General features: G+C 36.8%; 1 protein-coding gene across 2 annotated transcripts in view; it reads right to left on the bottom strand.

Moving 5' to 3' along the window:
* Nucleotides 1–14,747, bottom strand: part of LOC142977829 (kin of IRRE-like protein 3) — a 108,700-nt gene that overhangs the window by 41,563 nt on the left and 52,390 nt on the right. For both annotated transcript variants that reach the window (XM_076121924.1, XM_076121925.1), the window contains exon 2: nt 12,906–13,027. In XM_076121924.1, coding sequence (XP_075978039.1) covers nt 12,906–13,027 — 122 coding nt within the window. The remainder of the gene's footprint in view (nt 1–12,905; nt 13,028–14,747) is intronic.

Below are 14,747 nucleotides of genomic sequence, written 5' to 3'. Positions count from 1 at the left end.
CTTTTTTACAAAAGACAACTCTCGGTTTAGGGTTTAGGGATTTATAAACATAAACACAACAAACTACAAAATCTATTTGTATAAAACTATTTTTTGTATAGGTTTTTTTACTTTGCTAGAATCAAAATCATCTTTACATTTATGTTCTTTATTGTTCAGTGCCTCAAGAGATAATACATAAGATTGTAGCAAATTTTTAGAGAATACTTACGGAAATATTAAAATGTGACGTGGTAGGAAACTTGGGAAGCTCTTTCAGAAAGTTAGAGTCGCGAACAGTACGCCGCGGGAGTGACTTACACTTTTAACACAAGTTCAACTTAAGCGATGCATGCAAGTGGCTTAAACTTCCCCTCGCTGACATATCACTCACATTTGTTCCTGAGTGTGACCGAAACCAAGTATAAAGCTTTTACTTATCATTTTAAAGGATGATAAAATAATGTTTAAAAAAAGCAGTAAGTGAGAATTAGAATTGACTTCATTGCGATAAAAATATCTCTGTATTTAAGGCTTCGTGATTTCGTACTTTAACTTAAACTTATTACGAAAATATAAACATTTATATTAATAATACTAAACCTACCTGTAAAATATGTAACTGAACTAAAAACTAAAAAATCTGTAATGCAGTATCTGTAGTATGTAGTATCCGCGTACACGGCAAGGTCGCCAACACATATTTCTTACCTCGTGCTCAAGCCGTTCGACAGTTCCACAGAATAAATTCCTGTAAGAACACGCTCAAGTACATTCTTGTCGAGGTTAATTCCTAGTGACCAATGCGTCCATGGCCCCTAGATAATGCTGAAAGAGCTCTTTGGTATCGACCTCAATCTTTTATAAAAGTTAAGAAGCGAACTTAATACGGTTTGGTGTTTGCGCCCGTCGGACGGCAGCCGGTAATTTGACGCTATAGTAACCGAGCTGCGGAGTGGACAGAGTGCATCGAGACACGTTAAAAGCTCGTTTGACTTTAGGATTACACTTACAAACATACCAGCTTTAGCTTGCAGACTCCAGCTGTATGGAATTCGTGTCCTATTTTCTATGAAACCGTGCAAAATTTTGGATAAAGGGTATGTCGGTCTATTTTTTTATAACCGATATTAGACAGCGCCTTTGTTCTGCCCGACTAGTTTTAAAACTCACTTTTGTGAATGGGATAGGATTGTGCTGCACTTTGAGTATTAAAACTGCTAGCGGATTTTTCTGGCGAACAAAAGCGCAGAAAAAACATTTGAAGCAACGAAAAATATTCACGTGCGATAACTATGAATTTCGCGAGTTGTCAACCCGTAAATTCTAATTACTTAACACTATAACAAGGTCCAAACCGTATTTACTGGGTGTTAAAAGTAGCGAACTAATTCGGAACTTGGTAAATATATCAATAAGTTGCGACAACAAGTTAAATGGGAAAACTTGGCCGAACTACGAGTTGCCGCCACCCTACGTGACAAGTGAAAGTAAATATGAAATTTGTTCTAACCACCCTGTTTGTTATTAATAACTGAGATTACGATGGTTGGGAATGTATTCACGCAGTTGTGCTAATTATTGTCTTTTGTTGTTTATATGTACTGTGTTGTTTGGTTACGAAGACAGCTATTACGTAGAAAGTAAACGCTTAAGTACAAACTTTTTGAAAGTATAACTTTTGTTTATTAATGATTGATTGTAAATAAGTAACTTCTATCCAAACTTCCTTTAATTTAGAACATTATTATTGCAGGCAAGCTTGAGCAAACAGTACGGTCAGCATAACAGAAGTAACTGGACCAAATGTGGACGGCTCGTCGTCCATTGAACAACACGTGTAGCAACGTCGCCGGGTTTCCGGCAACGTCACTCAATGTCGCAAGCAACGCGCGCCCACCAACATTTGTCGCCCAGAAATCCACACGTTATTTAAACCTTCCGCTTTACAGCTCTTTGGGGAGTTTCTCGCCCGAACGTGTGATATCGCACCAACTGTCCGCAACATAAAAAGCTTATAATTACCTTCTGTATTGCGTGTATTACGCATTAAAATTTCATATTATGGCTATAAAAATATGTCGTAAAATATGACAAAGTAATATCCGGTTACCTACTTCTTAAACCCTTTAAATACTCCAGATTTAAGTGGCTAAGTTACTGTTAAAGTTTTTTCTGAACAGTTTCGTTGCTAATGCTTACAATTCAGCATAAAAAGTTAGTATAATCAGTCCTCGGTGTGGCCCAACCTTAAATGAGTATTGACAATCGCAACCCATCTCAAGTCCAATCAAGCACAACGATCAATATCTGTGACTTGCTATATCATTCATCTTTATCATCAATCGTTTTGTGTACATCGCCCGTTTCTCAAGGGTATGCAAAAAGACGGATGAGTCAGCGCGCAATGGATGAGTTCTTATCAGATATAGATGACTAATGGCCCTGTAATATATGGGAACGTGGTGACTACGCAATAATGTGCCATTGTGCCACTAATTGGCTGACGGACGATCGGTCCCTAACAGATTAAGATAAAGAAAAGGGCTTTGTCATTGATTGGCGTACGCAAACTCGGTTGACAAAATATGTTCACCGCATGTTCGACGACTGTAAAAAACCTTTTATGCAAGTAGTTGGAAGTCTTTTGTTGATGCACAATACCTCAAATTGCGGACCTTTAAAGTTGTTTGGATGTCTTTGTCAATGGTTATTTGTTGGCTTATTAGTCATGCTGTGACTGATTTGCGGAATCGTATAATCGTTGTACGTTTAAGTCTATACTCATACAGGGCTATATGAATGCTCGATTATGATTGCTTTAACATAAAATTCCGGTTAATGGAGTATCCAAAATCCATTAGCCGCGATTTAATGCAAAAGCACTGAAAACACGTGAATGGAAAAAACTTTGTGCGGTTTACAAATTGACAAAGTTACGGTTATGGCTCGCCGCTGTCTACCTACAAACAATCCTTAAAAAGTATTTTACGACTTTTACGGAACGCTAAATGCCTAAACATTTGACTACTTTCTTTTAGCAAATGTATAAATTATTCCGTAAGAATTCCAAAAAAAAACCTTTTATTATAAGATTAACATCAGCAAAGTCTTAAAACCCGGGAGACTTTAACTCGTAATAAGTCCACATTTTCTATTAGCATAAAGTACTTATTAGGTTACATAATTGAAATCTCTTAGAAAAACGGAACCCGAAACCATTGAATATTAATTTGTATTTCAGTTTACGCCAGTGGCAGTAAATCGGATCACAAACATGACAGGTTGAGTGAACAAAAACAGCGTGCGTGGTACAAAAAGTAATGATAATAAAACGCGAGCCGTGTCAAAAGGTAAAAAGTAGTAAAAACTAAAAAGTGGTGTTTTTAGTCGCGTCACAGGCGGATACGGACGTGTGCGCCCGAAATGTCAGCCGCACGGTGGTGAAAACGCTTTCTGGTTTGACGTAAAGCATAGTATCTAGCGGATGCAAATTACGCGCGCAATTTTTTAATATTTTTTTACTACTACTGGAAACAATCATAACAAACTCTACATTTGTCTGTAATAGTCCTGTTTTGTTTTAAACAAATTGTCTTATCATACGAAACTTTTTTTTAATGAGCCAAAATTTGTGGCAACAAAATGTCTACGTTAATATGACCGAGTATCGACTGATTATTCTAGGGACAACAATTTCTACTTGATATTAATAACTCCAGCATCTAAATAAATTAAAGGTCAACCGTCGCAAAAAACATGGGTACAAGTAAAAACTATTAACAAAACATTTCACGGTTATAATCTGCGAGAAATGATTAATAACACGGCGTTTTTGTTACAAAATACATAATCAAATATGTCAAGAAGTAATATTAAATACATTTAGTTGACCAAGTTAATAGAGACGAATGGATTGCTTTGTTGATTTTGAATGATCATTATTTAGAATCAAATACAAATAAGTCAAGAAATAATTGTCATGTTTATACAGTTACTTAAAAACACATAGGTGTACGTGAATATAAAATATTGAGATCAACACAGAGTTTTTAAAAGTATTATTTCAAAGGTGTAAATTTTATCTACGAAAAAATAGAAAATTGACAGATAAATTATTTTTCAATTTCTGATTGACTAACCAAATTTTCTTCATTTTCTTTTTATATTTTAATATCTTTGTTATTGAATAACTTTGAATAAATACCAATCACAGATATACAAGTTTAAAATAAAGATCGCTAAATATTGCATTCTAAAAAAACAAAGACAGACAAGGAACTTCGACCATACGGAAACACCACGCGGTATTTTATCCTTTATACCATCCCACATAGGCGTAGAACAGTGCAGTGTACGGCGTGACCGCGAGGCGTGACTACCTCACAGCACAGTCGCTCGCACGACCGTATTTACACCTCCGTACTGTGCTATATGGATCCGCTACACGTACTCTACAACTTCAATCTCAAACGTCAATCAAATAGAAAGAAGCTCCCGTTCGAAGTTGATGCAGCTGATTGACAAGCAATATAGCCAATGATACTGTTTAATTGGAATTATAGCGCGATTTTGTACAGTCGGTACTGTCGAGTATCGAAAGTTTGACATTTAGAATTTACAGCCAAAATAGTTCCTTCGACGCCCGTCAGAGGCGCTGATCAGATTTTCATACATTTCTCGATGACAGGTCGGTTGTTGATAGTCGATTGTAGTAGAGAATCGAGCTACTAACTGCCTTAGCTAAATGGAATCAGGCAATTTTGCACATGAATTGGAAAGTTGTTTCTCTGAATGAATGCTCCACCACGTGTTGTGAATTTGATTACCACACGGAACTGTTGTGATTCACTAATAAATTGTTTCCTTGTGTCTTGAATTCCGGTCTATCAAAAGTATTTATATTTTCTATAAATTAATTGCTATCTCAATGAGCAATTGGCCAGCGTGGTGGACTCAAGGCTTACCTCCTCATTCATGACGGGAGGAGACCCTTGCCCAACAGTGGGACAGTAATGGATTAGATTTAGCTTTTATTTAATTGTTATTTGAATCATAACAGTTGGTTAGCCTTCTGGCTAGTTGACAATCTGCAATTATAATTACCATGAACGTGTACACAGGGGCCCTCATGCATCTAATTGCGTAACATAATCCGTTACGCGTATTTTTGGATCAAGCCAATAACCCTGCAGGTGCGAAATGTAGCGGCGAGATGTAAAATTCATAGCTTTAGCTTTATAGAGCGAAATATAGAGGTTTATAGGGTTAATGTTCGTCACATTCCACTGGTGTGAAGGGCCTCTCAATGGATATGCATAGTCATTTGATAGGTGACTCGGTGACAGTACATTGACTAGATCATTGATTGATGTTGACGCCTACGTAGGTTAATTCTTTTGTCACTGTGTCATCGAAAAGAGCGAACTAAAACTGAATGGATTTTTTTTAAACTGAATTCATTGAACTGTAACTTAATTCAGTCGGTAAAAGGTCGTCCTCTTTTTTTGGTTCGAAAGACTACTCTCGCTAAGAATTAATCTTCTGCCGGGGGAGTCTTTACATCACAGGTCACGGACCAAAAGTATAATCCAACCAGACTACCGATATCTATACGGTTCACTCACTGGCCGCTGGAAATATAGTAGACAACTACCTTTAATCGAAAAATACTACGAACTTTGCTGAAGACGACGACAGACGCATTTGGCAATAAAATAAAAGTAGGTAAGTAATTATTTATAAGCATCTAAATACAGCGCGTCCTTGAAGGCGCAATTTTTCAGTGTATGAAGAAAAATAGTCCGTAGCTAAGGCAGAATTTCATCTCGTAATAGATAGGTCCCGAAGGAACGAACCAAATAACACGCGGATGAAACCGCAGCCAAAAGTAATTTATACAAATTATAAAGTAAAATCTTAGACAAAATAAGTCACGACATGAAACCAACATTAAGGTACCGCATTAAACGGTCACACAGGACCTATAATTTTATAAGTTTCGCGTAATACGACAAATTACATGGTTGTAACTTCACGTTATTGTGCGTGATCTATAAATATGCGACCTTTTCCGCCCGGACCTCTGCGAGCTAATGGAAAAAAATGTTAGTTAATCAATTTGGGGACTATTCATAGTTGCGATGCCAAAATGGGGCACGTTTATTTATCACTGCAACTCTCTCTCTGTCTCTAATGACTTAATTACAAAAAGGATACAACATTTTCGAAACTTTGCTTAAGCACAATTTCGAAATAGAATGAGATATGTATTTTAGTACGCCATAAACTAAATTCACTGATATAACTCGTGCTCGTTATTTTGCAATATTGAATCCCTTCTGAGCTTTGCTCATAATATGCTCACTTCAATATACTCAGAAAATATGAAAACGAATTTGCAATACGAGTGAACCAATAATCTATTAAAATCCTCGATGACTGAATACAGGGAATAAGTTAGTAATTACGCATATAAAAATATGAAGCCGTTTCAACAGAAAACTAATGTAAAAAACAATTGTTACCACATTTGCAAATGCTTTTACTCCGTTTATAACGTCCACTTACATTAAAGTGGCAGTCCTTTGATGAAAAATAAATCACCTTCCAGCCATTTCCCTAACGATTCCTAAGAATGGCATGACAAACAGAGAAATTACCCCTTTGCAGGTAAAGTAGAGACTAGACTTAGTACAAAAGGAGCATCTTTAAAAATCCATCAAACGTTTTCCAAGTGATTGGTTGTTAGTCTTAGTAATTTCGTATTCAATCACTATTACGTGCGACATGCGAGTATAATTCCCACAGATATCGATGCCCGGGGACACAGGCGTTCTGCCAACGTTCCCAGGATTCCTTGTCATGAATCACAGACTACGGACTCGTGAGAGGCCTGGTAATGACTCTACATAAGGCTTTGTCTCGACCCGTATTGTACTGATAGAAATAACTAGTATTGTTCGTATGAATACGTGTCAAATGTCATTGGTATAGAGATTAAAATTGCATGTCGAAGAAAAGCACTTGGAAAACTGTTTGCAGTCAAAGGTAGTGCTATGAGCTTTGCTGAAAGGGATTTAAAATAAGATGGTGTTGTTATTGCATAGGAAATAGATTTTTTTATGTTTTAGTCGGCAAAGTAATGTTTAGTGCGAATTTAATAATACATACAGTCAAATGTGTTTGTGGTTTCAATTGTACTTTCGTACCTTTAATAATGCTCTGTAGTTTTAGTAACGTTAATTAGGTTTCTCGCATAATGAGTTTACCTATCGTCCGGTTGAATTTAAACTTTCCAAAACCACAGGCTACCCTTTGAATATAGGTATATTATCACAGTCAAACATTGAACGTATTTTATAGTTATAGTTTACGTAGCGTATAAACTTTTTTCTATACAAATAAATTTATAAACAAGATTGACTTAATAAAAACCAAAAAAATCAACAACAGTTCGCGACCCTGTGTATCCAATACCTATTGTTAGTTCACTGGATAAGCAAATTTTATAAAGCAAACTTTCAACTTTTTCAATATCCAAAAATATTTAGTTTTCGACGGCACAGGGTTTAATAGAAGCAAACTTTTTGTTCCATTCAATCCGAAAGCTAACAAAATAAAAATAAACCATTAGTTTGTTGAAAATGTCTGAATTTGTATGGAGAATAGCAAATATAGTTTATTGATGTTTGTTAGATATGTTGAACCAAAACAAAACAGTTTTCATTCCACTCACTTGTTTGGTACGAAATGTTACCCTATATTGTTGTATGTTTGTTATAGAATAACAAACAACGGAACCGATTTTAATAGAGGTAGACAGATTTTCTTACCCTTGTCTTCTGGAGCCGAGAACGAACTAAAAAACTAAATAAAATAGCTTGTTGAAGTTATCTCAAACACAATTTTATAATAAAAACTTTGTAGTTAAGAAAAAAGAGACATTTCCTTTTTACTTAACATTCAAATGCCATCTATGAACACTAAGAGACACCTTTAAGATGTTCGTAAAAGTTTAATATAATAGTTTCTTGTCGGATAAGAATCGAACAATTAAGATAACGCCATTTTAAATCTAAATGGTAATGATATTCATGAAACTGCCGGTTTTTAACAAACCTACCGCGACGGGGCATAGACAACAGTTTGAACAAACGACCACCAAATAAGGAGACATTACCATAATTACTGATGCAGCGATCATTGCCTTAAAAAGTTTGGAGCACAATGCTTAGTTCTTTTTTGTTTACGAGATAAAAGAGGGTCTAGTATTCTTTTTAAATGTTATTCAAATTGTGAACACGGTCGGAACATAACTAACTTGGAGTAAAAGTAAATATTATTTTACTAAGCATGAAGGAACGAGGTTTTTCGAGGAAGAAAGAAGCGAGCTTTTTAAAAATTCATTCTTGTAATTGAATACGACGGAATATCGTACGCCAAGAATTGAACTAGAAAAATTCAATTCCTGGTTATAACTTTTTCCACAAATGTTATTAACTTTATCAGACCAGAAAGTCCTGAAACGGGTTAATAAATGTTACTCAATCACCGCGTAACGATTGAACTGCTGGTGGATAGATAGCCAACGTTACGGATTGGGACACAGGATACTTTATACGCAGCGCTGCAAAATTCCAATTGTTGAAAAAAAACTATTAAAAAACGATGACTAGCGCAATTCGAGTTTAACGGACAATTAAAAAAGAAATTCATTTTTGCATTTGCATTTATCGACCACGAGCGCAATAAAACCTTATAATATCCCTTTGTAAAGCAGAGGTAAGGTACACAAGGCAGGATGCGACCTCATAATCCGTTTAAACTTTTAAAACAATCGTGACTGGGGCTAGTTAAGATTCAGATCTCGTTCGCGGCCGATTGCTCATACCAAACGGGCGTTTAACGTTAACCCGACTGATAAACACTGGTTAATGTTAATGTTTAGTTTTATCTGTATTCCCGGCGAGTTTTGTTTATCGCTCGTACGGGGAAATTGTACCGCATTAAGCCATTTTAAACAGTTAGTTGCGATTTTCTAAAAGTTAATTTGGTGCAGTGAATTTAAGGGGTGTACTGAAGTGTCTGCATGTAGCGGCATTTAATGATGCATTTGATCTTTATTAGTTTATATACGCCACTCAAATAGACACTACAGCGTCGAATGCGTGACAGAATATCTTTTGAGTCATCTCAGATTTACATCTCTGCCAATTCTTGGAACAGACGAGTAAATCACAGATATATTATTAATAGTTTGAATGGCTTACTTTCGTTTTACAATTATGTTACCTAAAAGGTATTTTTAAAATTCTTAGAGCATATTATAGTAAATATCTCATGCGAAATACAAAATTAGACAATTAAAAATGAAAGTTGCAAGAATGTACCTATGCAGGCATCGCATGTCAAAATTCACGCGATCTAAGTTTAAGAACTATACAAATACACTGTTGCAAAAGTACTCTAAGTACTAATAGAAAACAGCAACGCTCGCTATGAAGCCTAAGGGAATAAAACCCATTTCAACAACAGCGGCATTTTTGGCAGTTTAAAAATAAACCTGTAGGCAATATAAAATAAAAATAATGAGTCAATCACATGACTGACTCAACTACAAAACGACAACGAGCCAGGTTCGTAATTTGTAACAATACACAGTATTTTCCATAGTTCAAAAGTCACAGTGAGCGCGCGGCTCAAATTCAAAACACGAATGACTCGGTTCTCGGAATCAAGTGATAAAGTCGTTATACTGACAAACTGAGGTTCATGTTCAAAACGAGGCTACATAATAACAAACACAAGTTCTGTACAAAACCTCACTCTAAAGCAGTGCTCATTAGAGGGAGCTAGAAGGCTTGAATTATACCAAACATATTATCCTGAATTCGTTACGCAGTTTAGTTGCAGTTTAAAGTTTGGATGTGCTGAATTGTTTTCCGTTTTTGCTAAATAGTCTCCTATAGTCCAATAACTTGGTAGAGAGCATTGTGTGCAACATTAGAGACCTGTAGACTGTGCCTTTTCATTTAGCTTCTTTTTCCATCCAGTACTATTTTACTGCAAGGCTGTATAGAAAGGCTGTCTAGAACGTAGTTGGGCTATAGATGTGAAATTAATACTTATTATAATTGTATCACGATAAAGGCTTTAGTTGTGGTTTCCTTTCGATATTGTTATAAAAACTCCCATGTACATTCTTCCCATCACAAAAATCATACACGTTTCACATGCCGATAACAAACAAAATTAAGTTTTATGTGAACCAAATCAATTCTACGCACTCTCGTAAGCGATGGTAATATTTCACTATACCGTTGAATGTCACGCACGCAATGACACTCCGTGCATGAACGCTAGGAACGAAACGTGCAATACAGTATAGGATTGGATACGGCATTCGGCTTACGGCTAACCAGAGAACCGAAGGAACTCAGTCATATATAAAAGTGGAAATGCGTGCGTGCGTTACTACGAGCGGTCCTGTGTAGCATAACATCGTACTTGCATTTCCTTTTCCTGGCAGTCTGAGATGACTCAAAAGATATTCGGTCATGCATTCGACGCTGTAGTGTCTATTTGAGTGGCGTATATGCATAATGATACTGATCTTGAGACACTTCCAGCTATTAGACGTATGGTTCACGATTATGCGTAAACGAAATCCAATGTTACAAATACTGCGAAAGGCTAAGTTCCCGGGAAGATGTTATTTATAAATGTTGTTTACAATAATAACTTCGACCAAACATCCCAAAAGGAAGAAAACTCTAAAAAAGGGAAACATTATATACCCGAGGTTGAAATATTTCTCAGAAATTTGGTGCGACAAAATTCGTTTACTCGCGGAAGTAAAGGGTTCTTTCTCGTAAACAACTCGAAGACAATATAATTACGTACTTAAAACGATTGTATAGCACCCCACATTGGCACAGAGATATAATTCAAGCACATCTTTCCTTAGTCACATCTTAAGAGGCCCATGGGAAATTAAACACTCATGCGGCAACACGCGACATTGCGATTTTAGTGTCGTAAGTGGCTCTATACTGTCGCGATGTCGCGTGACGGTGCAACATGCATTTATAGCTTGTGCTGTCACCCCGTCATCGCCTTTGAATGCCTCTACAAAAATATTTAACCTACTGATTAACTAACCTATTTGTTTAACACGTGCCCGTGATAACGAATAAGTTTTAACAACATACAAGAGATTTTAGAGTTGTAGTTTCAAGCAAATCCTTTACATTTTCGTGTACGGTTTACCTTTCGCCTCTCGCCTAATTAAACTAATTAAAGAGCTCACGAGAACGTACAAAATTAAAAATGAAATTCGTAGTTGTTGCTAGCTTCTTAAGAATTAGTTTCTTTTGGTACAAATCTCAGTTACCTACAAGGGGAGTAAAGGGCGCAACTTTACGAGCATCAAACGTTGAAAGCTCCACTAGTGAACGGCTACACATCAAATACTTGTAGTATCAACATTCCTTAACCACAAAACTTCTTACTATAGAAGGAAGCTCTTTAAAAGCCTAAAGATTGAGGCAACAAAGTGTTGGCCTCAGAGCCAATTCAGCGGCTGCTCTAGTTCACAAACTACGACCAACTCGATAACCCATTTATCTTAGTTGACTCTACAACTTTCAGGGGATGACAAGCACGCGACACTTTATTTTTTATCCCGGATCAACTTGGGAATAAGGCTGTCACTGAAATAGTTCCATGGTTTTTTGTCCATTTATGACAAGCGAGAGTCTGTAAACTCGCCCGACAACGGGCCAAGTCCTCCCAGAAGGGAACCCTAGTCAGCTGGTGTGTTACACGAATTCACTTATGTTATCTCATGTTGCACGAACATCAACAATACAATGAAGAGATACCAGGAATTATTTAGCAGTAACACACATCACGAGATTTATGAAAATCCCAGAGCTCTCTCTATACTTGTACTGGATATCAAAAGGAGAGTTTAGTTCAAATGACCTACAAAATCCGAAAACAAACGAATTTAAATTTTAGCTTTTATCTTTATCCATAATGGAATATTACATCCCGTTGAAAACATTTTAATTTAAAGTAACGGTTTTAACATTTACTTGCAGTAATTAATCCCAGCTTATTAATATTAAAGTTTTAATATGAACAGAGTATGTAGTAATTATGCGTTCATTCACGCAGCAAGCTTACACAAAAAAATTAAAATGGCGTAGACTTCGTACTTGACGGGAGTCATTTAGGTTTTTTAATTACATATATATTTCAATTCTCGGTCGCAATATAAATAAAAATCTGAAAACATATTTGAAGCGAGTGCAATGCTTGTGAAAAGAGCCGAGAGAAATACAGCGAGGCATTGGAAATACAACATTCTGCCTATGGCATTTTATACTCGAAAGGCTTGTAATAAGGAGTCTCACATACAAAGAATTTCTCGGACAGAATAAATAGAAAATACAGTTGCAATTCATATGTTATAGTATTGATTTATCTGTTTGAAAACTGCTATAGAGAACTTGAAGCCTTTGAAATGAACGTCGCTATTACTATTTACGGTCAACATAAAATTTTATAAGCGTTAGTTTTTAATTTCAAGTAATAGAATTCTAGCATTAAATGTAATCAACTGCAGTTCTATACCTACTGCCTTCAGGTCTGAAAATCAGGTCACTTTTTGTTGCGTCGTAGATTATAAAATATTTTTTCAGTCTGCAGTAGATTTGAAATGTTGGCTCTAGTCTTTGCAGCATTGTATTTTAATTTGATGAAAACTTAACTTTTTCCCATTCACTAAAACTTAGTTGTTGAGCTCAAAAGGCACCACTTACAACCACGATATCCGCAATCTCAAAAAAATATAGAGCAAAAACAAAATAAAGGAAAGTTTTTTAATAAACTTTTGTTGTAGTACTCAGTAAACTTACCTTATTATCTTTCTGCCACGAACAAACGCCTTTCTTGTCTGATATCCGGCACTTGAGCAAGGCATCCTCTCCCGGATTCACTTCCGTATACGTCGGCATCTCAATAAACCTCTGGACAGCATCTGAAATAGATAGATAAATATTTAACTTTTGAACGCTACAATAAAACAATATACACTAGGTCGATTCTCTACTACTGCCGACTACCGACCACCAGCTAGCTATCGAGAAATTTTGCATGAAAATCTGATCACCGCCTCTAACGGGCGTCGTAGGAACTATTTTGGCAGTACATTTTTAATGTCAAACTTTCAATACCCGACAGTACCGTCTGTAGAGAACAGCGCTACACGTTTAAATACGTTTTAATGGATAAGGACAAACAACAAAATAACTGCACTTCCATCCAAAGCTTCTTTAATATATGCAAGTTTTACTACACAACAAATGGTGTATAAATTTCGTACTAAAGTTTACGTGAGCCTCAAATGAGATCGTGTCAAAAATGTCGATTTGGATAAGCCTCGCGTACTCGCTACTTCAAGCGACTCGAGAGATGGGTACTTTCGTATTCTGTAGTCTTAAAATGACGCTATGCCGTATTCCAATCGCGCTATTAATGGGTGCTTAAGTCTCAAGACATTAAGACGAATCTCATTAGGTTTAACTTGACGATTCGTTCGCGGCGAATGCGGAAGATTCTACCGACTTTCAGTTCATTTTTAAAAAGACAATTCCCACTTTAAAAATTGCAAAAAATTGCTCTTGTGTTTCTAAAATTAAATTCTTATGTCGCGACGACTTTTACAAACATGTAAACTACGAACACAAAGTTCAACCAGACCCGAACTAACTATAGGTGGAATGCGCAAATAATTGTTCCATGTGAGAATCGAACCTGCGACCCGCCGACGCAACGAGAGTGACGTGGCAATTTTACCCACTGCGCCACGGAAGCGGGCTGTAAGGAATAAGGCGTATTATTATCTATATTACATTCCTGAAAGCTTTTCCGTAACTGAAATGTAACAATATTGACTTTTGACACTACACAATAATTATTAAAGTCGGTCTGTCCGTCCAAGACAGTCATTATTTTATATTGATTACATTGTTTTAATGGACCCTTACACTGTTATTATCATTGAATCAATGTGTATTTAAATATTGATTTCGTAGAAAATGGAAATGGGAATTGTAATTACTCTGTATGAAATATGAAATATTGAACATTATCATGTGATGTTTTTGAAGGAAGTGACTTAATGGGAACATTCGCTCATTTGTAATGTAACAAGGCAAGAATCGTACTAGAGTATGATTTCAGTACCTCGACAGTAGCTTGCCGTACATATGCCATATGATTGCCTCTGTGGCGCAGTGGTTAAGGTGACCACACCGCTACCATTGCGTCGGTAAGTCGTTCGATTCCCACACGGAAGAATTATTTGTGCGATCCACAAATAATTGTTTCGGGTCTGGTTGTACTTTGTGCCCGTTGTTTATACGTTTGTAAAAGTCGCCGCGACACAAGAGCAATTCTTAGTGCGGGAGTAGTCATCATCTCAGCCGGGAATCGTCCACTGCTGGACAAAGGCCTCCCCCATCGAGCGCCAATAGGACCGGTCCTGGGCCGCCCTCATCCATCGGACTCCGGCAACCCTTACCAGGTCGTCGGTCCATCTTGTGGGGGGCCTGCCAACACTACGTTTCCCGGTTCGTGGTCGCCACTCAAGAACCTTTCTGCCCCAACGGCCGTCGGTTCTGCGAGCTATGTGCCCTGCCCACTGCCACTTGAGGTTCGCAACTCTTAGGGCTATATCGGTTACTTTGGTTCTCCTG

Source organism: Anticarsia gemmatalis, chromosome 13 (assembly GCF_050436995.1).
Source record: "Anticarsia gemmatalis isolate Benzon Research Colony breed Stoneville strain chromosome 13, ilAntGemm2 primary, whole genome shotgun sequence".
Classification (NCBI taxonomy): Eukaryota; Metazoa; Arthropoda; class Insecta; order Lepidoptera; family Erebidae; genus Anticarsia; species Anticarsia gemmatalis.
Note: the sequence above shows the minus strand (reverse complement) of the source record. Positions and strands in the feature narration are given on the sequence as shown.